This window comes from Symphalangus syndactylus, chromosome 11, assembly GCF_028878055.3.
Source record: "Symphalangus syndactylus isolate Jambi chromosome 11, NHGRI_mSymSyn1-v2.1_pri, whole genome shotgun sequence".
NCBI classification, from domain to species: domain Eukaryota; kingdom Metazoa; phylum Chordata; class Mammalia; order Primates; family Hylobatidae; genus Symphalangus; species Symphalangus syndactylus.
In genome coordinates, this window is record NC_072433.2 from 68,979,291 (window position 1) to 69,002,350 (window position 23,060).

Here is a 23,060-nt window from a genome sequence, read left to right on the forward strand (position 1 = left end):
GTCACTTTATTGCTATGGTCTAAGTGATTTGGGCTATTTAATGATTTCTGTATCATCTAAGACAAACAAATCAAGAACTCCGTTTAAAGCAGTTATTGCAGAAATATACTGTGTGAGGCCCCAGTTAAGCTTTTACTGATTTGAAGTGTTTTTCTCAAATAAAAATTAAAAAAATACTTTTCACTGAAGATAACTGAGAAATTGATTCAACATAAAGACGAAGACACATTTTCTTCTATTTTTTGAGACAGTACACTTTGTGATTCACAGGATAACTTGCATCAGACGCAATTTAATGAAAGCTCTCAAATAAGCGATTTTATTCCTATCCATGATTGCAGACATTTACAAAACCATAACATCTGAGTTCACCTTAAAAAATAACTTATATAAAGCAGTGATATACACAGCACAAAATAGTTCAGGGAGGGGGCAGGAGCAACTTGTAATAATTAAAATGTAAACGTGAAAAAAAGGATGGAATAAAAGTCCCTACTTATTTCTACTTAAGATGTCATGTGATAATATTTTACAATGTCCTGTGGGTCAATGTATGTATGTGTATATGTCTGTATAACATACACATATACAGTACATTCTCTTTCCCACACATATACATACACACATAATTATTTGCAGTTCAGTTTAGGGCAATTCTAATATGCCACTCCGTACAGTTGTTTGAATCACGTTTGGACCCGCTTTCTTCACAAAAGAGGGGAGAGAGCAGGAAATAAAAAGGTTGGTTTGGTGTGACTGAGATTCCTTTGTTTAACTGTACACTGTGATGAATAATTTTCTTCCGTAGTAGTTCTGTGAAGGGCTGACTCACTGTGGTTTTTCATGAGGAGACTTGGTAATGGATCACACGCTCATTGTCATGCTAGGGGAGTACTAGAAGGAAAGAAGAATCCATATTTTAACAACAATTCTTTTAGAGATCACTAAGGTTTTTCTTGGTACAACAGAAACGATGAATTCTAATTTCTTATCATCATTTATGTGCAAGCTTTTCATCTCATACAACATAAAATAAGAAACTATAAAAAAGTAAACTGATAGAGACTTAAACTTAGTACTGAAATTTTAAATATTTCCCCTGGAAAGCATCAAGTCCTATTCTCTCCCTGCACCCAAAAGGCTGATCATTACCCACTCTCTCTGCCTCCTCCCTCCAGACAGACTTACGTTTTGCAGGCACTTGTAAAAACCTTGGGTAAATTTAGTCCAAGGCTGGATCATAACTAAGTAAGTATGAGGACTAGTCTTTCCTGTCTACTAGCTTGTAAACTGAGGAGGCTACCTAACCTGTCTTGACTTCAGTTTCCCTATCTGTAAAGGGGCTTGGGGAAGATGAGATATAAAATCCTTAAACCATGTATTTATTGAATACACAGAAAGTGCTCAGCAAGTGTTAGGTTAATATTGTAGGGAAACAAAACAAAAACAACTCCAAGCTGGTCCTGGGAAGCTCTCATTAAAGCATTTAAAATACTTAAGAGTCTAATTTACACTTCAGCATTTAAGCATCTTGCTCATAATCTGTGACTCTAATATTTTTTGTTTGTTTGAAGCAGGGTCTCACTCTGTAAGTCAGGCTGGAGTGCAGTGGTGTGATCTCAGCTCACTGCAACCCTCACCTCCCTGGGCTCAGGTGATCCCACCACCTCAGCCTCCCCAGTAGCTGGGACTATAGGCACACACCACCACGCATGGCTAATTTTTGTATTTTTTTGTAGAGATGGGGTTTCACCATGTTGCCCAGGCTGGTCTCAAACTCCTGGGCTCAAGCAATCTGCTCGCCTTGGTCTCCGAAGTGCTGAGATTACAGGCGTGAGACCCTGTGCTCGGCCTGTGACTGACTGTAATCCACAGTCATTTTTGCACATGAGTAGGAACATCATTGTTACATGTGGACTTGTCAGTTTGATGAAACTGACAAATGATAAAAGGTGAGGGTTTCGGAGATTTGGAAAAAGTGGTTTCGAAAATGATTTAGAGAGAAATAAAGAGCAACTATTTTGCTAATTGTGCCATTGTACCCTCAAATTCTTGGGGAACAGACTGTGACAGAAAAGTTCTACAGCAGCACCATGCAAGAGAACTTTCTTCAACGACATACCTATTCTGTGGTCTGTGCTGTCCAACTTGGAGGTCACTAGACATATGTGCCTACTGAGCACATGACATGTGATTAGTGCAATCAAGACACTAAATGTTTAATGTTATTTAATTTTAATTTATTTAAGTATCCACATGTAGCTAGTGGTTACCATTTTGAACAGCACAGCTCTAGACTATCTGAGCTGTGGGGAGAAGCATCTAATCCCACATGGTAATCTACTCTTTGGATGAAGACAGTTTCTAAATTAAAATGTAAATGTGGACCCTGAAATGTTTTAAATGTTTTATTGGAAACCCATGAGGACCAGGGTAAAAGGCAATTCCTTTCAACATGCTAATAACAACTGTGCTTCCTGGAAAAAGGCAGATAAATTCAAAGGGATTGGTCCCAGGCCCCAGGAACCTAACCAGAAGCTGTGATAATCCTGGGTAGGTGAGCACGAACTTTTCAGAAAGTTGGCAGGAAGAGAATAAAATGAAGTGAATTATAGACAAGCTGAGACTGGCTACAGAAATCAGAAAAGATATACAGGTGTGTACTAATGTAAGGATGGATTATAGTGTGAAAGCAGGACTCCCCAGGGAAGAGCACAGAGGGGCAATGGCTCAGCTGGCACATGTCTGGGCCAGATGTCATTAGGACTCAAACCAAAAACATGCACTGTTCCTGAGGAAAGGTGGGTGATTAGGCCTGGAAAAGGGTCACTGGACCATAGGAAAAGGATTGTTTAATCCTTTAAACATGCATTACATCAAGGAAAATCTATTAATACTTGTTAATCACTTCACAGCCTACAGTGTTTCAGTACAGGAAAGTGAAATTACATACTTGAACTGATCCTGTATGTAGGATTATAGTGAGTATATGGTGATAAAAAGGGGAGACTTTTAGACAGATCATAGGAGAAAAAAAAAAAAAAAAAGGGAAACTGCCAGAAACAAGAAAGGAGATTCAGTTTAGACAACCTCTCCCCTTGATCATAGCAGCAGAAAAGCAAAGCAAAGCAAAACCCCCAGTCATAGACAAATGCTGATGACATGGAACCGATCCCTGACCCTGTGTCAGAGGGGAACAGACTACCATTTCATCACATCACATTTCAACCTACCATTTCATCATCACAAATATGATACCAGTTAATATGTTTACTCAATTGATTCCACGCACATAATGTGATTCCACGTCTCACATCATAAACAATGACAGCATGCTTCAACTATCCAGAGCCTGTGGCTAAACAGAACTATACTTTGGTATTTAAAAGTTTAGAGGCAAGAATAAATAAAAAGAAAATAAGTGGTTAGCAAGATTTTACTAGAGTAGAAAAAATCAGAGAATATGGCAAAATGGGCACAGATAAATTTAATCTATGCTTTCCGCAGCTACTGTTATTTACAATCAATATTGGTGATTCCATCATTCCAATATAACTTTCTGTGATGATGATGTTATAATTCTGTGCTGTTTACTGCAACAGCCACTAGCCAGAGGTTGCTACTGAGTTCATGAAATGTAGCTAGTACAACTCAGGAACTGAAATTTTAGTTGTATGTAATTTTAATTAATAGGGCAGCTAGATAATCAATCATTCTTTTAAAACAAAGATCTTATTGAGTATACTGTGTCAATAATATAAAACAGTAAAAGATACTAAGCATTTCAGAAAGGACCTCAAAGGAAATGCTTTTTAAAAAAGTTTCTGGGGCTGGGCGTGGTGGCTTACGCCTGTAATTCCAGCACTTTGGGAGGCTGAGGCGGGTGGATCACGAGGTCAGGAGTTTGAGACCAGCCTGGCCAAGATGATGAAACTCTGTCTCTACTAAAAAATACAAAAAGTTAGCCAGGCAAGGTGACAGGTGCCTGTAATCCCAGCTACTCAGGAGGCTGAGGCAGGAGAATTGCTTGAACCCAGGAGGCGGAGGTTGCAGTGAGCCAAGATTGCGCCACTGCACTCTAGTCTGGGCGATAGAGCAAGACTTCGTCTCAAAAAAAAAAAAGTATTATTCCAGTTCATTCATATGTCAGGTTATGTTAGAAAATAGTGTTGAAAATATAGAATAGCCTTCATTATAATATACATTGTTAAGAGTGTGTATATATGTAAAGCTATACATATGCATATACTCTATTATCAAGCATTTTTATTTATTGCTATCATCTCAACACTGGCAACTGTTAACATTTTTTATCTGTGATATTTCAAATGTTTTAAGTCAATCTTACAGAAAAATGATACTTTGTTACTGATTTGTTGGGAAGTTAAAAGAGAGGTTGGCCCAGGGAGGAAACTGAGTGAAAAAATAGAGAAAATGAGGGCCCAATTCAGTCAAAATGGAAGCATCAGCTCCACGCAATACAATACAACTCAGAAAAAGGAGCAACTGGCCGGGCACGGTGGGTCACACCTGTAATCCCAGCACTTTGGGAGGCCGAGGTGGGTGGATCATGAGGTCAGGAGTTCGAGACCAGCCTGACCAACACGGTGAAACCCTGTTTCTACTAAAAATACAAAAATTAGCCAGGCATGGTGGCACACGCCTGTAATCCCAGCTACTCAGGAGGCTGAGTTGGGATAACTGCTTGAACCCAGGAGGCGGAGGTTGCAGTGAGCCAAGATCGCACCATTGCACTCCAGCCTGGGCAACAGAATGAGACTCTGGTCTCAAAAAAAATAAAATAAAAAATAAAAAAATAAAAAGAAAGAAAAGAAAAGGAGCAACTATCTAATAAAGTTTAATTTTTGAGTAGTACAAATAACTGTAATATGGTAAGCTAAATGTATTTAGTACAGTAAAATAGTTTGTATTTATGCCTGGGTGTCTACATATGCAATGTGCTATTTACATTCCTAAGGCTGTAAACTGCTCATGTTCAGCCACCATTACTGAAACTACTTCAAAAAATGAAATAAGGGGAAATAACAAAATTTCTAGGAAAACTCATAGAATGGGCAAGCAAAAAGGAATTTTGCTATAGATTACTATTTTCAAGGTAGTAGAGAAGTGGCTTACAATTTTCCAGAAGTAAAGGAAGAGTAGGTGTTAAATGGAGTATCACATTTAGAGACATAAAATATTCATGGTGTACTGTACTGAGACCACACTTCAATGTTTCTATTATACTGCTGCATCAATATGTGATGACATATTGTAATGTTTATGCCAAAATGCTGTGATATCAGGTTGCCCTGTTTCAAAACTATTCTGTGAGTCTGGCTCTCCTTAACCAGATGATAAAATAGCTCTTATAAAGCAGTCAACAGCATTACAGTTTGGTTCGGTTAAAAATGTAACCCTTAAAGATATTATTTTAAATGTATGCTAACTTATTTTATCTTTTAATGTGAAATGAGATAGCACGCCTCGCTATGAACTTGTGATTTTTTCCTTATTATGCCCAGTTCATGTACCATAAAATACAGAGATTTCCATAAAGTCTTTGAACAATGTGTATAAATTTCTGTTTATACATGTCAGGAACACTTTAATTCCCACTATATTTCTGTTTAAGTGTCTGTATGATACTTTGTTTTCTTAATGAGAGAGAAATAAAGAACAGTTCCTCTACCCTGAGATAAACAAAAGTGAAATAAATTGAAATAAATTTAGTATTTATATGATTACATTAAAAAATTAGGGCTGATGTGATTTCTTTACAATAGCAGAAAATGACAAAGGAGGGTAAGGGTAGACAGATAATCTACCATCTTGTTTGTAATTCCTATTTGATGCCATTATTTTAATATCATGTTTACTCAATTGGTTATATTTCAGTGCCATGGGAAAATATTTTGCTAAATTAATTCAGGAAATAAGACTAGCTACTTTCTTCACTTGAGAAGCATGAAAAACTATTTTTTTTGAACTAAGGCTTTTTTGTAGTCTGTACTTTCCAAAACAAACATTTTTACAGTTTGAACACTAGGGGGCATCTTTGTTTCTTGAAATAAAGGGTCTTGGTTGTGATCAAAAAAAAAAAAAAAAAACCTAAGCAGTGAAACATTTTTTGATTCGCATTTTGTTTTGTCAAGCATGTTGGCACCGCAAGGTGTATGACTTCGGGCTGGGCATTTTTGTTTCTATATTAATTGAATGAAGCAGCATGTGTGACTGTCAAGAGACTAGGATAGTATCCAGTACATAAAGAGTACTCAATAGATATTTGCTCCCTTCCCAGGCCTCCTTCTGTGATTTAACTTCAAGATAAAACCCGACAGATCCTTAAAAGGCAGACTGCTCAAAAATATGTGCTTTCAGAGTTATGTGTATTAAACACTAGAACTTGCATGTTCATTTATTGAACAATGTTTTCTTTTTGAATTCATTAAGAGTTCTGCTTTTCCTTGATTATAGCAAAGCTAACTTATTGGGGATAACTAGCTTATTTACTTCTTCAAAGCCTTACATTTGTCGGCACCAAATCTCTTTTGTCTTTCTTCCTCTCTCCTCTTATTGCTTGATTTTATAAAAAGGTCTGAACAAAAATATATGGTAATATGACAGAGAAAGCCACAGATAACAATGATATCATTCATATCAAGTCCCTTCTTCTCAGGAGACAGATGAATGGAGAAGCCAGTGTGGACCTGCTTCCAAGGCTGTACTACCCTCCAGGGTGGTGGTGCAGTTTCTCAGTCCACCATCAAATTATTTTTCCTTTTACAGCGTTTCTGGTGGGGACAGGAGACAAGGAAGGAAGAGAAAGCAGGGAACTTCTGTTTGCTGCTAACTCTGCCGGCAGTCTAGCATTGAACCCGCTTAGGTTCAGGGGCAGGAAGGGTGGGCCAGAAGTTAGTGGTGGAAGAAGCCCTGTTCCAGCTGCTCTCGTTTCTAAATGCACATATTCACAGAAGAATCTGTTGTTTGCCATGTGCATAGTCCATTAGGGATTGAAGGGAGAAGCTGGGGCTTATTCTGTGCAAGGAAGTTCTGCACGTCCTGGCATATCTGAATCTTTGCCCCAGTTAAGAGCTTTCTGATGCCACTTCTGAATTGGTACCCCTCTTCCAACTGTTAAACAAGACAGCAGTCACTAATGACAAATCTGGGAAGGAAGTAGAGGGAAGAGTTCCTCTTGTCACTGCCCATAAGTGAAAGTCACGTGGAACCTTTTTAAAAAAGTTTTTTTTCCAACTCCAAATTAATCATTTCCTCTGACTTTTAAAATACATGGCTTATGTATATTAATCTGACATGTTTTAGTTATATAAACATCTGTTTTTCCTATTGGGTTGCACTCTTTGAGAGTAGGTATTATATTTATTTCAGAATACCTTGGTCTTAACCTGACGCTTTGCATATAATAGGCTCAATAAATGTTAAACTGAATTGAATTATCAAATACCTCACTGAATTATACCATTTTATTGCTGGTACTCGAAAAGGAAATAAATGTCTTTAATTAGATAAAAGTGAACATAGGAAAATTAATTTGTCCATAGTTTTGAAGCAAACCACTCAAAGAACCAGGATCTAAAAAATAATTCCCATAATCTTAAGCATTATGACTTAAATTATGTAGCTTCTCATGTTTTTACTTAACACTGACAGGCTAAATTTTTTTTTTTACTGTAAATTGTTACACATAAAAAACTTCTTTGTCCTCACTAATCATATATTGCCTGCAAGTAAAACAAACTACAGATCAGCATAATTTTAACAGAAATGAAGTCTAAAAACAGGGGAAGTCTTGTCCCCTGCAAAGGTCCTACAGGGATATCAGAACTACAAGAATCCACAGAGCATTCAATCTTGTATTCTGTTTTGGGAATGGAACAGCCACTCTGTATAAAGTAGCCACTCTGTATAAAGGCAGATGTGCTATTAGCCAGTCCTTCAAATTCTGATGGTATCACCTCTCGTAAATGCTGAGTTGGGCAAAATGAGGGTAGTCTCTCTTCTGATTCTGACTGTAGTTTGGTAGGTCCTCCATAAGAAATTTTAAGGATGGCATGAACCCTACGAAGATGAAATTCATTTGGGTTTTGAAATCTTTTATGCTACATTCCAATTCAGTGGTTCTTAGCAGAGAATGTATACCAGCATCAGTAACAAAGCTTTTCCACATTCAAGTATGCCCAGCCCCACTCCTGGAAATTCTGATTCACTAAGTCTAGGGAGAGTTCTGGGAAACTGTATTTTAAAAAATTCCATTGGGGTTTCTAATGTGAAATATTAATGTAAAAAAATCATTACATTATGTAGAACTCCTTGAGAAAAGGCACCATTTTGCCTTTTTGGTCTCTCCAGTACCTAGCATATTGCTTTGGCATGTGGTAAGTGTTCAGTAATTGCTTGTTAAATGAATGAATTTTATTGCTTCTCTTTTTGGTTCTGTCTACTTCTATGGAGATATGGAATGAACTTTTGTGTAACAGTACAATCACACGCAAGCAGCGACTTGGGTATTCAGCTCAGGTTAACAGACTGCCAATTTGGCCTTCAGTCCAGTGAGGTCTACTATATAAAGTAAGAACAGACTTTTTAGATTTTGAGGACAGCACTGAACCAGACCTAGTTTTGCAGCAACCTGAGACATTTTAGTAGCATGAAAACTTATAAAAAGTATCAAATAGGCAACCTGTTTCCAGTTTGTTCCTTTACAGTGGAGGTTCTCAATGAGAAAATTATTATTATGGTTTTTCTAACTATGTACACAGAATAAAAAAGAAAAAGTTTGTTTTAAAAATTATTTTCAAAGATATTCCACTTAAAGGTTCTCCTGACTTCTAAAAGATAAACCTGTTGAACTCTAGATAAACAGCAGTAAAAGTGGCTTTATGCATTTATTCTAGCAGAAGAGCTTCAGAAATAAAATCTAGGTAAAATATAGTCAAGGGAATACTTACACTCTCACTCTGAAAAGGATTTAAGAAATTTCCCCCCATTTCGCCATCATCCCTTGGAGTGCCCGGTTGATTACTCAGGCTCATATTGTTGGGAGAATTCTGTAAACAAGATTTAGAAAACAAGGCATTGTTGAAGATTTTAATTTCCCTCTTGCATTGTACTGTTTCGAATATTGAATCTATAGCAGCATCCCTAAGGACAAAGCATACTTATAATTTTAATCTTAGACTTCCACCATGTATTCTATTTCATTCTTTGCACTTTGACAAGTACTAATGCCTTCCCAAATGAAAATTTAAAAAACAATCAAAAAACCCGCAATAACCTACCACAACTATTTTCTTAGTTTCAGAATCAATATTTATTCAATTTCCCACCCTCAGCTTATAGAGTTCCTAAAACTCTGGAGAGTTTAAAACATTCCCAGCAGGGGCATGATGAAGAGATCCTACCCACTGATACGGCAAGATGGAACAATAACTCCCTTAGTCACTTCACTAACCAAACTTTGAAAGGTCACTGTTTTAATACACATTTCCTTTTAATTCGACATGCAGTATACAGATAACACGATTTCAACCATTTTTACATGAACTTTAAGGAAAAAAGAAAGATCGCTAACAACTGTAGTTAAGAACAAGAGACACCTTAGGACTTGAGAATTTATTATGTACTTTTAGAGGAAAAGGGGCTCAAAAGAAAACTGCTTTAGAACATTTTCCTATCATTAGTTTAAGAGTAGATTTACTTTGGAACCTTCCTCGAAGATAAAATGACTGCTATTAGCAATCTAATCGAACACCAAGTTAGCAGTGCGTTGCTTCATATTCTATTTAAATTTGCTAGTCTCACTATTACCGCACAATTTTAGCCATGGCAGGATACCTGATACTCCACATCAACAGGAAATGAAGAATGACACTGGACTATAAACCATGTTTATACAGTAGTATAACTGTAATTCTTTGAAGGTCCAATTTATTAACTTGTAAAAAAAACTTCAGAGTTAAACATTTTTAGTTGTTATTTCAAATGGAAGAAAGAGTTTAGATACCTTTTCCTAAGCCATTCCGATTTATATTGTTTTGGAATTAGTTTTTAGATTTCTTTTAAAGAAAATTGCTCAGAGAATTTTGCCTTAACTACAACAACTTGTATCATAAAAATTAACATTTCATGAATGAGTTATTCCCACAAGAAAATGGTTAAAATGTAAATTAGAGACAGATAGATGGGCTGGTAGAAATACACTGTGTCTTGTCTTGCTGTGCACCCCGCAGGGAGGATCTGAGAACAAGGATCCTCTGAAGTCCATTGGAGCTCTCTATGTCAAGAAACCCCAAGGACTTGGGAAACATACTTTGATAGCATAAAGAGGATTCTATTTTTTTGATAAATTTTTCTCTGAAAATGTTAGTTACCCAAGCAACTATACTTTGAAATGAATCTGAGTATCTTGATTTCCTGGGAAAAAAAATTAAGTAAAATTTAACTAACTGCATTATTTTAGAATTCATTACTTATTAAAGTTATTAGGTTAAATAAACTGTACCTTGAAAACAGGAATGATAATGCTGACTTAGCTCAAAAAGGAAACTGAATTTATAAAAAATATTGTAAGATTTACTCATAATTTATAAATTCTTTTGGGTTTCTGTCATTTTATATATAATGGAGAAATTGGTAATACTAGAATAAAATACAATCTAATATATATACACATATATAAGAAAATGCAAGGATGCAGTTGGAAGCTGCATATTTTACACAGTCAAACGAAAGAGTGAAATGAACCCTCTTATTCTTGTGTAACATTCATACCCCCTGTGGTATATAAGGTGCCATGAGAGAAGCAGCGTATCTCAGACTCGGGGTGATTTAAATCTTTGCTGCACATTTGCCATATATCATTTCTTGATTTATAATTCTGAAAGTTTGGCTAACTTCAAACCTGATTCCTAACTCAAAGTGTTGATTTTTAAATATTTAGAATTTGAAAGTAACATTGCATTGCTAATGTTTAAATACATACAAAATACTTCCAATGTTATTATTTCTGTTTTACATGCAACCTCTTCATAGCATGGTGGCTCAGCATTATACTCTTGTGTGTGTGTGTGTGTGTGTGTGTGTGTGTGTGTGTGTGTGTGTGTGTGGTGGGGATGGGTATTTAAGGACTAACAGGAAGATTAAAAGGATACATTCAACACACAAAACTGAGATAAAATCAAATCTCTGAAACCTATTCCTATTCAGCCTACTGGACCATATTTGAAAAGCCTGAAGTGATAGGACAATCGGGTTTTTTCTGGTTTGTTTGTTTTTAACTAGAGTAATCCCTGCAAAATTGAAAAACAAAAGAAGCTCCTCAATGGGAAATCTTAAGAAAATTGTGCTGTCCGCAATCACTGAGTGACATGATGATATGGGCTAAAGGGCATATTCAATATTGGCATCTGAGGGATAGCTAAGACAGTGGTACCAAAAACCATCCCAGAACAGGTAAGGAGGGTAGGTGGCAATGAATTGTGTGTATGCTTCATTTAACTGTAGCTGTATTTGTGTAATATGTCCAGTAGGTTTCATCAACAAGGCAAGAATATGATGTACAAAAAGGACTTAGGTTGGTCAAAAAGGTACTCTACTTGCTTCAGCACAAAAGAGTACAAGATTACTTTTAGATACATTAGGCCCATTGGTTACAGTTATTTCAATGAATGTGCACTTTCTTCCCTACTTTAAGAGTTTTGCTTGAAAAAATATGGTTAGGATTATACTGATACCAGCTTCAAGAAATTTTATTACATTCTCACTTATCATTTCTTCAAGCTGGAAATTCTTTCTCTTAAGCTATGTCATACATGAATGTTTATATACATATATATACACACATACACACATAATACACCATAAACACAATTTCCTCTGGCTGCCATGTTTAACCCTGTTAGACTTCCTGGTCTGATTTCATCTAGCAGATATTTCATATCTTTTTTTCTTGTTTGTTTGCGACATGGTCTCTGTCATCTAGGCTGGAACACAGTGGTGAGATCACAGCTTACTGCAGCCTTGGATTCTTGGGCTCCAGTGATGCTTCTGCCTAAGCCTCCTGGGTAGCCAGGACTACAGATGTGTGCCACCACATCTGGCTAATTTTTAAAATGTCCTGCAGAGACGAGATCTCACTATGTTGCTCAGGCTGGTCATGAATTCCTGGACTCAAGCAATCCTCCTCACTTGGCCTCCCAAAGTGCTGGGATCACAGGTGTGGACCACTGTGCCCAGCTCATATCTTCTCTTAATTAGTAAGTTATTATCCCTTCTCCCATCCTCAAAAATTGTTCGAAGCCTTTTAAAACTTTTTAAAATTTTAAATTTTTCCATTTTCAAATTAAAAAAGTGAACATTTATAGAAACTGTGGCTCTGCCTATAATTAGAATAAAATAATAATGACATTATTCTAAGTAGTGGATTTTGAATTGCTTTCTCACAGGCTGCCAATAGTGAGTTTTCTAGAGTGTTGTTTTGACTCTGCTAGCTCCCTCAAAGAACAAACTGTCAGTCATTCTCCCAGTGGGTACAACTGAGCTAGAACTCAGGTCAGCACACATGAGATGACAGTGTAGATCTCTAGTCATCTACCAGCTCCCTTGTGAACGATGTAGGATCTCTAACTGGAGCCAAAATTCTTGGGGTCAGAATGCTTCAGGTTGAAAATACTTTCTTGATAATTTATTAAACATGATACGATCAGAGCCTGTCTTCTCACATACATGTTTTTTTCAGACTCAGAAATATAAATGTGAGATATGTTAATGTGAACTTCAGAATTTCTTTAGCTGCTTTCCTTCTAAGAAAACAAACTGTCCGGGCACGGTGGCTCATGCCTGTAATCCCAGCACTTTGGAAGGCAGAGGCAGGCAGATCACGATGTCAAGAGCTCGACACTAGCCTGGCCAGCCTGGTGAAACCCCTGTCTCTACTAAAAATACAAAAATTAGCCGGGCATGGCGGTGCGCGCCTGTAATCCCAGCTACTCGGGAGGCTGAGGCAGGAGAATTGCTTGAACCTGGGAGGCAGAGCTTGCAGCGAGCTGAGATTGTGCCACTGTACTCCAGCCTGGGTGACAGAGTGAGACTCTGAGTCAAATAAAAAAAGAAAGAAAGAAAGAAAGAAAACAAACCATATACTTCTCTCTACCCTCAACCCCAACTCCAAGGAAAAGGATTTTTGTTTCATTGATTAAATGGGTGACCCCTCAGTTATTAAAGGGATGAAAGGAATTTCATATATCATCTTTAAAAGCCTTCTAAATTAAACATAATTCTGCATTCTGAGAAAGAGGCACATGAGTTTTACTAGGTAATGCTCAACTGAGCAAGAAATAATTTTGAAACTTCACTGGAATCTTTGAATTCATTTTACTTACTGAAACAGTGCCATCAAAGTGCAACTGATAGTGTGAGTTCCTAGCCTTGTCCACAAAAGATTGTATATAGCTAATGAGAAGAAAGATATTTAGTGTCTGTATAGCACTTCATAGCCCTTAACATATGTTCACACTCGATTCTCAACAATTTTATGAAGTAGGCAGGGAATGAACTACAAGCTTTATGTTACAGCTAAGCAAACTATGCCTACGAGAGATTAAGTAATGTGTTCCTGGAACTTGTAAGTACTATAGTAGCATCAGGCTTTCTGATTCTCAATTCAGTACTCTTTATTTATCTTACATATAAAATGGATAAAATAGAGTATCTATGCAATAAAAAGTAGAAAAACAATTGAAGTAGTACTTATACACAACATTTAAAATGGAGTACATTTTTTTTTTAAATATGTGATACTGGTACTTGACAAAATACAGATTTAACTGGAGAACTATAGAGCTGTGCCTAGAGACCTAAGAGGGACTTTGAAAATTACCAGGCGATGGCTGGGCACAGTGGCTCACACCTGTAATCCCAGCACTTTGGGAGGCCGAGGTGGATGGATCACCTGAGGTCAGGAGTTCCAGACCAGCCTGACCAACATGGAGAAACTCCGTCTCCACAGGCACATGCCTGTAGTCCCAGCTACTTGGGAGGCTGAGGCAGGAGAATGGTGTGAACCCGGGAGGCGGAGCTTGCAGTGAGCCGAGATCGTGCCACTGCACTCCAGCCTGGGCGACAGAGCAAGACTCCGTCTCAAAAAAAAAAAAAAGGGCGAAACTCTTGACTCAAAAAAAAAAAAAAAAACAACTAAGCAATAATGGTCAAGGCTGTCTTTTGATTCACAAACAAAATTACTAGAAAGAAACAGTATGGAAATGAATGATAATGAATGATTCCAGGAAAACAAAAGGAAGAAGAAAGCTTCTTGAGATAGCTGAACATGTGTTGGAAAAGGAAGAAATGTGGGAAAAGCGGAGTTAGTGACTGTGACTGTGTACACCTCGGAGTCAAAGACTGAAAAAATTAGGCTAGGAGTGGAAAGAGGCAGGGAGAGAAAGAATCTGGGGCAGGGGGTATACAATGTGCACGATGCTACTGATGCTCTTAAGAGAAACAGTGACTATGGTGCAACAGGCACTAATGGTACCATCACCCAGGGTCGGCCAGCTTAGAGCCCAGAGCCAATGAACCTGGAGCAGAGGTGGTGTAGAAATGAGACGCGTAGGAACTCATTTGAAGGCAGATTTAACTAGTCAATTCTAGTACATTGTTAAGTGGCATGTTTATTACTAGCGAGATAAATCTTATGTTAATTTAAATGCATACTAACTTTGCTTTGTAAAAATTTTTATTTATCCTATCCGTTTGATCTCCTCATTAAACTGAACTTCTTGAGGGCAGAGAACATATCTTGTTTATCTTTGGATTTTTAGAGCCCAGCATAATGCCTCAGTGTGTCAACGTTTACTGAATGAAGGAAGTCCTGCCTAAGAATAAACCACTTGAGGGTTGAGATTGTGTTTGTTGTTAAGAAGACTTTTCTATGTCCCCATAGTGCAGAAGGCAATACCCAGCACACACAAGTACACACTGGATGGTCAGTTACTGCTTAGAGCACAAGCAATGCATCATTAGGCAAGAGAACGTTATGAGGAGTGGGCATGGTATGGTGGAAAAACTTGTATCCGAAAACAGGCATGGGAAAGTAAGCACAGAAGGAATAGCAACCGATCTGATATGAGGGCAGATTAGAAGATGGCATTTAATTAATCATTATGACTTTTTAAAAATTTTAAACTTTTATAAATTATAAAGTACTTTCCCATATAGAATTTTGTTTATATCTATCTTATGTAAAAGGTTTTAGGTAGTTAGTAAAAATTGTAGGAAGATGGCCTAAAACTATCTTGATGATCCTACTTTTCTGTAATTAAGAATCCATCTGTAGATACAAGAATATGCTTCTCAAACATGGCATCAGAAATTTCACTGGTGACCACAAAGCACAATTCGGCTAATTGAATTGTTAGAAATACCTGCGATGCTGGGTGCAGTGGGTCACGCCTGTAATCCCAGCACTTTGGGAGGCCGAGGCGGGTAGATCACGTGAGGTCAGGAGTTCGAGACCAGCATGACCAATATGGTGAAACCCCATCTCTACTAAAAATATGAAAATTAGCAAGGCTTCGTGGTATGAGCCTTTCGCCCCAGCTACTCAGGAGGCTGAGACAGGAGAACTGCTTGAACCCGGGAAGGGGAGGTTGCAGTGAGCCGAGATTGCACCACTGCACTCTAGTGTGGGCAACAGAGCAAGACTCCATCAAAACAAAAAAAGAAGTACCTGAGAGCCAACACAATCATGGTAATCTGACTTGCAAAGGCCCAGAGAGAAGGCTCTAATAAAGTTACATTGGGAATTTTGTTTTGAAAACAGGGTTCATAAATACCATTTCTCATAGAGGTAAGCTAGTACTCATTATAAATATTTATCTATTTTTAGAAAAGAAAAAGACCTTTCTGATGTTTTCTAAACATGATTGTTTCTAAACATAGACATCCAAAATACATGTGGAGCCTGTGAGGCAAAGCAGCCAGGCAGTAGAGTTATAATGCCAGAATTCCAATTAAATATTTTTTAGAACTTGAAGTCTTAATTTAAAATGATTTTTAGCTCAATCAATCTTATTTTATTTTTCTTGGCAGCAGGAATTTTACATTATACATAAATATAAATTGGAAATAGAATTTTAAAAAGTCATCCCTTAATGAATTTCTGTATTGATACAGGGCAGGCTTCTCAGAGAGTCATTCTGGTGGTAGCAAATAATTAGTTCTCATCAGTAATTCTAAATTTATTTGACTCACTGAGAACTATTTTAAATTCATCATGACCTAAATAGTATTTAGGTACTATTCTTCAAAAACATAAGGCATTTTAGTAAAGGATTCATTTTAGATATTCAAACTATTGAAAGAGGGAAAATGCAAACACATACTAATGGAAGGCTCACTTTCCTGCTTGTACTAATATAATTTTCCTCTAATCACTTTCTTACTCTATTTTGGGGACTAGAATAATTATTGTGGAAATCAGCATTTCCTAATGAAGATTTGCAAGATGAATTAGATATGTAAATGCAATGCCCTTATGATATATAATAACCACTTTTTCAAATTTATCTCTCCTCACACTTCTTTAGACATCTTTACATTTTCAAAAGATTATCTAAATTCTGTAAGTTTGCTTTACAAGTAAGTAACATCTTAATGTGATTAAATTTGTTATTACTTGGGTGTCAACTAATAATGTATAGTATGTCCTGTTAATGAATCTTAGCATATTTAGGAACATTCTTAAAAGACTTATTTTACCCTTTCCCACAGATAATATGCATTAATATTCTTAACTTCCAATTAATTATACCTGGTCTTCTACTTTCAAACTCTTGTTCAAGAACAAAATTCGTAAGTTTACTCTAATAATTTTAATGAGTTCCATGTTAAATAAAATTCTGATTAAAAACAACACAGAATACACAGCACTCACCTTGGAAATACTGTCCATATCTCCTGAGCCTGAAACAAAATATAAAAAGAAAACCTTTATTAGGTAAGATTTCATTTATAAATTAAACACTCCTTTAATTTAAATAAGTATACTACATGTATTTTCCAGCATATAGCTCCTGAGTTTTTAAATCTGAAAAAATTCCTCTTCTTTTATACAGTATAGTGAATCAGTACCATCTGATGGAAAATGCAAGGAGTTCTATCCTTAGTTCACAATCATTTTTTTAATGGAAGCATGAAGAAAATTGTTGTTATCACAGATTCCTGAATGTGAAATTTTAGAAAGACCATTTATATACCCTACCCAATTAAAAATTTAAAAATGTATATATAACATATATAGAGTTATCTACATATGTTTTTTGAAAATGATGCTGTAAATCTGATAAAATATAAAATGAACACTTGCGACAATGTTTGATATTTTAAACCATAATTTACTATAATAACCAAAAGCTAAGTATTAATATTAAAAAGTTGATAGCAATGAATACTCATGACAATTCTTCAAAACTAAAAATGTCTTTAAATATTGTATTTTTATTTTGATCCTTGGAAGAAATAAACAATAAATATTAATTTCTTTTCTTATGTAAGAAATAGAGACCGGGTGCAGTGGCTCACGCCTGTAATCCTAGCACTTTGGGAGGGCAAGGTGGGTGGATCATTTGAGGTCCGGAGTTCGAGACCAGCCTGGCCAAACACGGTGAAATCCTACCTCTACTAAAAATACAAAAATTAGCCAGGCATGGTGGCGGGCCCCTGCAGTCCCAGCTACTCGGGATGCTGAGGCGGGAAATTCACTTGAACCTGGGAGGTGGAGGTTGCAGTGAGCCGAGATCACATCACTGCACTCCAGTGTAGGTGACAGAGTGAGATTGTCTCAAAAAAAAAAAAAAAAAAGAAATAGAATCATACATTAGGTAACAGAACAATAATCAGATCTTTGCCACAATATTAACTTTATTTTAAACAATTTAACTTCTGACAATTAATTTTCCTACCATAAAAATAATATAACATTTTAGTAGCATACATTCAGTCAACATTACAAATAAAGCTAGGGCTTATTAATATAAGTTGCAAATAAATAGGCATAATAAATTATTAAATACTGAATGCATATATGCAATCATATATGTGTGTATATATAATATGTACAGTAATGTTCATTATAGAAAGCAATGAGCCAGTGGCCAAGCATAGGTAAAAATCTTCTGAAAATTCTATTCTGGTGACTAAGATAATGAGAGCCTTTTAACTATTTACCAAATATCATCTTTTTGTGAATTGTTCTACAAATAACAATATTGCAAAGTGAATTATTTTGCAATAAATTGGAAAATAAAATTCAAGAATGGTGCTGTCCAACAGAATTTTGTGCAATGATGAAAATGTTTCTCTGTGATGTTCATTAAGGTAGTCATTAGCTACAAGTGGCTGCTGGGTACCTGATATGTGGCAGTGCAACTAAAGAAATGAATTTTAAAATTTACTTAATTTAAAATTAAATAGTCACACATGGCTAGTGGCTAATGCAATTGGACAGTGCAAATCAAGACTTTCCAATCTAGGCAAAATGAGTATGAATTCTTAAAAGCTCAAAAGTCTCTTAGTGTACTCCAAATAATTTGGTTATTGAAAGATTTTCCAAGTATCAGAGGGAGGCATTTTCTGACCTTAGGTGGGGGAGCGAAATCTGTACATAACCTAGATTACTCATGAACATATTTTTTCCAACTTAAGTAAAAGATGGACCCTTTCCAAAAGAAAAAAAAAATCATAACTCCCACCCCCACTGTCAACTTTTAAATTAGTTTATGGTCACGTTACTTAAACATATATGAACATAAAAAGTGTTTTTTTGTTTTGCATTTAACCTATGTGAATGCAAAACAAATATAACTATAGTGTGTGGTATGACCTAGTCAATTTTGCAACACTTGTCTGTATTTCTCACTATCATTAAAATTTTCATTCACCTTGCAGCTATTTAGCTTCATGTGGTAAGAAGGCATCATTTATAAAGTATGTTTTCTTTTTCTTTTTCTTTTTTTTTTTGAGACGGAGTTTTGCTCTTGTCACCCAGGCTGGAGTGCAATGGAGCAATCTCGGCTCACTGCAACCTCTGACTCCTGGGTTCAAACGATTCTCTGCCTTAGCCTTTCGAGTAACTGGGATTACAGGCGCCTGGCACCCTGCCCAGCTAATGTTTTTTTTTTTTTGAGACAGTCTTGCTCTGTCACCCAGGCCAGAGTGCAGTGGCGCGATCACGGCTCACTGCAAGCTCCGCCTCCCGGGTTCAAGCCATTCTCCTGCCTCAGCCTCCCGAGTAGCTGGGACTACAGGCATCCACAACCGCACCTGGCTAATTTTTTGTATTTTTAGTAGAGACGGGGTTTCACTGTGTTAGCCAGGATGGTCTCGATCTCCTGACCTCGTGATCTGCCCGCCTCGGCCTCCCAAAGTGCTGGGATTACAAATGTGAGCAATGGCGCCTGGCCTATAAAGTATGTTTTCAACCGTCAGTCACTTGAAATGGTCTTTATCATGAAGACAATGTAGGCAGTGTTCTCTTAAAAGAGAATCATTCAAATTATCCAGAATATGATTAACAATTTTATGTTAAAAATGAGGCAAACATAAAAATCCAAAAATAAAATTAAGAAATTCTTGGAGAGAACTGAAGTTCTTCTGAGACTGTGTCCATAGAACTCTAGAGACAAAACAACAACAACAACAAACAGCTGCAAGAATACTGCAGCCTCCTGGGTTGGGCAAGCATGACACGTGCCCACAGTAGCAATGTCTCCTTTTATGGTGAGACATGAGATTTTTATAGGTTAAAGTAAAAAACTGTGAATATGAACTAGAACAATTCTCACACTTCTAATCTTCAAGTGATCTACAGTTATAACCAATAGAATGTCGATTAAACTATCTGCATGAGGTAAAAGTTGAAGTATTTAAAAATGAGTAGCTGGCTATGGAAGGACTTTGGAAACTGTAATATCCACTATGTAGAATTAAGGTTTTGTTCTGAATTTATTCTAAACATCAAATTGAAAAGCCTTACCTAAAGAGCCATTCATGTGATGTGACTCCATTCCTCCTAATCCACCCATGGGACCATCTGACCCAGGGCCCATTGGAAACTATTTTAAAAATGAAGAAAATCACTGTAATCACACTGAAAACAATGGCTTATCTCAATTTTACAATATATTTAACATTACAAGACACTGCCACAACTTATTTTTACTTTCAAGCTATGGAGATCTTTTACTTGATGTTTTTCAGCCTTGTGGATTCTCTAACTGGACTGTTCACCTCTCTCATATCGTTTTCTCTATGTTCCACATATAGATGTTTAGCTTAATCATCATTCATCTCCAAATTTTTCTTCTTCAGATATACTCAGAAAGTATATACATTCCAGTGCAAATTAGAAGATAAGCATTTTCCTCTATGATACTGACAAATTTTCTATTGAAAACCAAAGCTGTTAAGGGTATTGGCTTATTAATAAGAATAATTCAATGTCATTATGACAACATTAACATTTTTCTTAGCAGGCAATCTGTCTTTGTTTAAATGGACATAATAAATAATTTCATCTTATAGGTTAAATACATTGCATTCCTTGGGGATGGCTGAATATAGCTAATTCTTCTTGGCAGTCTCAACCACGTCACTTCAATGACATTCAGAGGTTCCATGGCAATTCTGCTTAACATTTTTTAAAGTAGTGGAATTCTTTTTTTCTTTCCTTTCTTTTCAGGTGGAATCTTACATTAGAAGTCTGGTACAAAACAGGTGTGCTATGATGGGGTTGGTGATAGAGAACCCATGGCCCGCCCACTCAGTCTTCCTCTCATCTCTCTAGAAGACTCAGGAAACATGGAGCCCAGTTCGAAGACAAGTTACCATAATACCTTACACTTACAGTTAAGATAGCCCGCTGAAAACACCTTCTCTTCAAATTTCCCATGCCAAAAGCATTTCTGCCATGTTGTATGGTGCAGAATATTGACTATGGTGTGTGTGTGTGGATGCAGTGGTGGTGGTGACTAATCATGAAGGCTTTTAGGGAGAAATAACTGCCTTCGGCAGGCAAACCTGTACTTCATCACCTCTGTGTGGGAATAAGATGGCCTTCCATCACCATGGGCAATACAAACCACATGCTTATAAAATTCCCCAAGAGAATGCCAATTTTGCTTGGTAAAATTGAGTATCTAAAAGCACATAGGCTGGTGTTCAGTAAACAAGTTCGAATATGTATGCCTCACTGATATAAGGCATACATAAGTCAAAGAAATTGACTTTAAACTTACTGCTGTTATTCAGCTTTTATCGAACGCATAGTTTAGATATGGGTTGAAAAACTCGTGCTGGTAGGCCTAGTAGCCTGAGAACTTTTATCTGGCTCCTACAGTGTTTTAAAAGACACTAAAACTATAGGTATGTATGTTTGGTCGGTTTAACATATAACATATATATCTTCTGATTTTTCTTTGATTTCTGCTACCCTGTATACACGTATATGTGTATTAACTACAATCTGTTATAAATATTTTTGTAAACATGTAGGCCTTATAGATAAATAAAATGCTTTCCTGTGAACTTCTGTGGAAAAATCACGACCATATGCTTTATTAAGAACACCCAAGTTCTTCCTGTAATAACTGCTTTAGCTCCATATTTAAACTCTAGATTTCATATTCTAAAAAAAACAAGCATAGCCAACTTCCTCCTTTATTTTCAAGTTTATCAGGACAAAAAAAGATCACAATGAAAAAGCTTAGTGATGCTAAAAATGAGGTTAATATAAATGATTATACATAACCTGTCATTTTCAAATAGTATATATCATTAATTATTTACAATAAAATAAGATGAAACTAACGTATAATTGATTAGGATCAGTTTTACTTTTAAATTATATCGAAATAAAATCTCTGTTATATATGTGTACTGTTTTTTTTAACCTAGCTCAGAGAAAAGGATTTGACTTTTTGAGTATCTAATAAGCTCCTGGATAATAAAATATAAAGTTTAAACAATATACAGGACATGGAATGCACTCAGAGTTTGAAAGTCTTCAAATACATTCCAAAAATAAAAAAAGTTCATATTTACATTAGGTCTGTTAGGTCCAGGAGGTACTGCATTCATTAAAGTATACATGTTATCGCCAGAGTTGGTTGAATCTGAAACAAGATATTACTTAATTAAAATATTTCTTTAGAATCTATACCCAATTCATCACAAAGTAATGATCAAAGATGGTTTGCATACAGATACCTGTCTCTATATAAGCTGCAACACTTGAAATTGTCATTACTATAAACAAATACCCACAGTCATTTTCTGACCCCAAAATTATCATTCTGAGGTCATAAATTAGGTATGAGGAATCACTTCAATAATTCAGGTAAAAGGAATATTAGAAATTTAAAAAATTATAGTAAAGTTTTTCTTTTTAAAAAAGATACTTTTTCACTTCAAGCAATTACATGTGTATGTGTGTATATGTAATATATAATATCTCTTAAAATTCAGATTCAGTTGCTTTTCAGTTTTATTTCCTTAAGTTTCCAATATACAAGTTTAAAAAATAGTCTTTTTACTTAATAATTAGTGAAAGCTGGTGGACTATCCTGGCTTAATTCCGCAAGAAAAAGATTAGAGTAAGAGTATACAATCAGAATAATGTAATTCTCCTGCTTGAACTAAAAGCCAGCTTCTTCCAGCACAACTTCTGATGAAATGTTTTCACTCACTTTATTTTTGATTTATTATAATAAAAATATCTGCACTGTATATCCATATAAATATATGTAACACTGTGCAGTATTTAAAAAATTTATATTTCATGTCTGTTAGCTAATTCTAATTAAGTCTCTGAGCATACATGTTTTTATAATATAAAACCTAGAGTGAAAGGCTAAATATTTTACATTGAGAAAATATAAATGATAAATTATGGTTTTCTATTTTTCCACATTATACAGTTTTCTTAAATGTAATGTAGTAGGCCTCTTTTGTTTTATTTTGTTTTTTAGAGAGAGTCTTGCTCT

General features: G+C 36.0%; 1 protein-coding gene across 28 annotated transcripts in view; it reads right to left on the reverse strand.

Annotated features, from left to right (window-relative positions):
* Nucleotides 1–291: 291 nt before the first annotated feature.
* The window catches only part of SSBP2 (single stranded DNA binding protein 2), a 325,064-nt gene continuing 302,295 nt past the window's right edge, over nt 292–23,060 (reverse strand). For 21 of the 28 annotated variants that reach the window (XM_055298747.2, XM_063612197.1, XM_055298741.2 and 18 more), the window contains 5 exons: nt 22,120–22,190; nt 20,054–20,132; nt 16,955–16,983; nt 8,973–9,071; nt 292–894 (listed from right to left, as the gene is read on the reverse strand). In XM_055298747.2, the coding sequence (XP_055154722.1) occupies nt 865–894; nt 8,973–9,071; nt 16,955–16,983; nt 20,054–20,132; nt 22,120–22,190 (308 nt within the window). In that variant the 3' untranslated portion in view covers nt 292–864. The remainder of the gene's footprint in view (nt 895–8,972; nt 9,072–16,954; nt 16,984–20,053; nt 20,133–22,119; nt 22,191–23,060) is intronic. The other 7 variants (XM_063612200.1, XM_055298748.2, XM_055298745.2 and 4 more) reach the window with 3 other exon arrangements.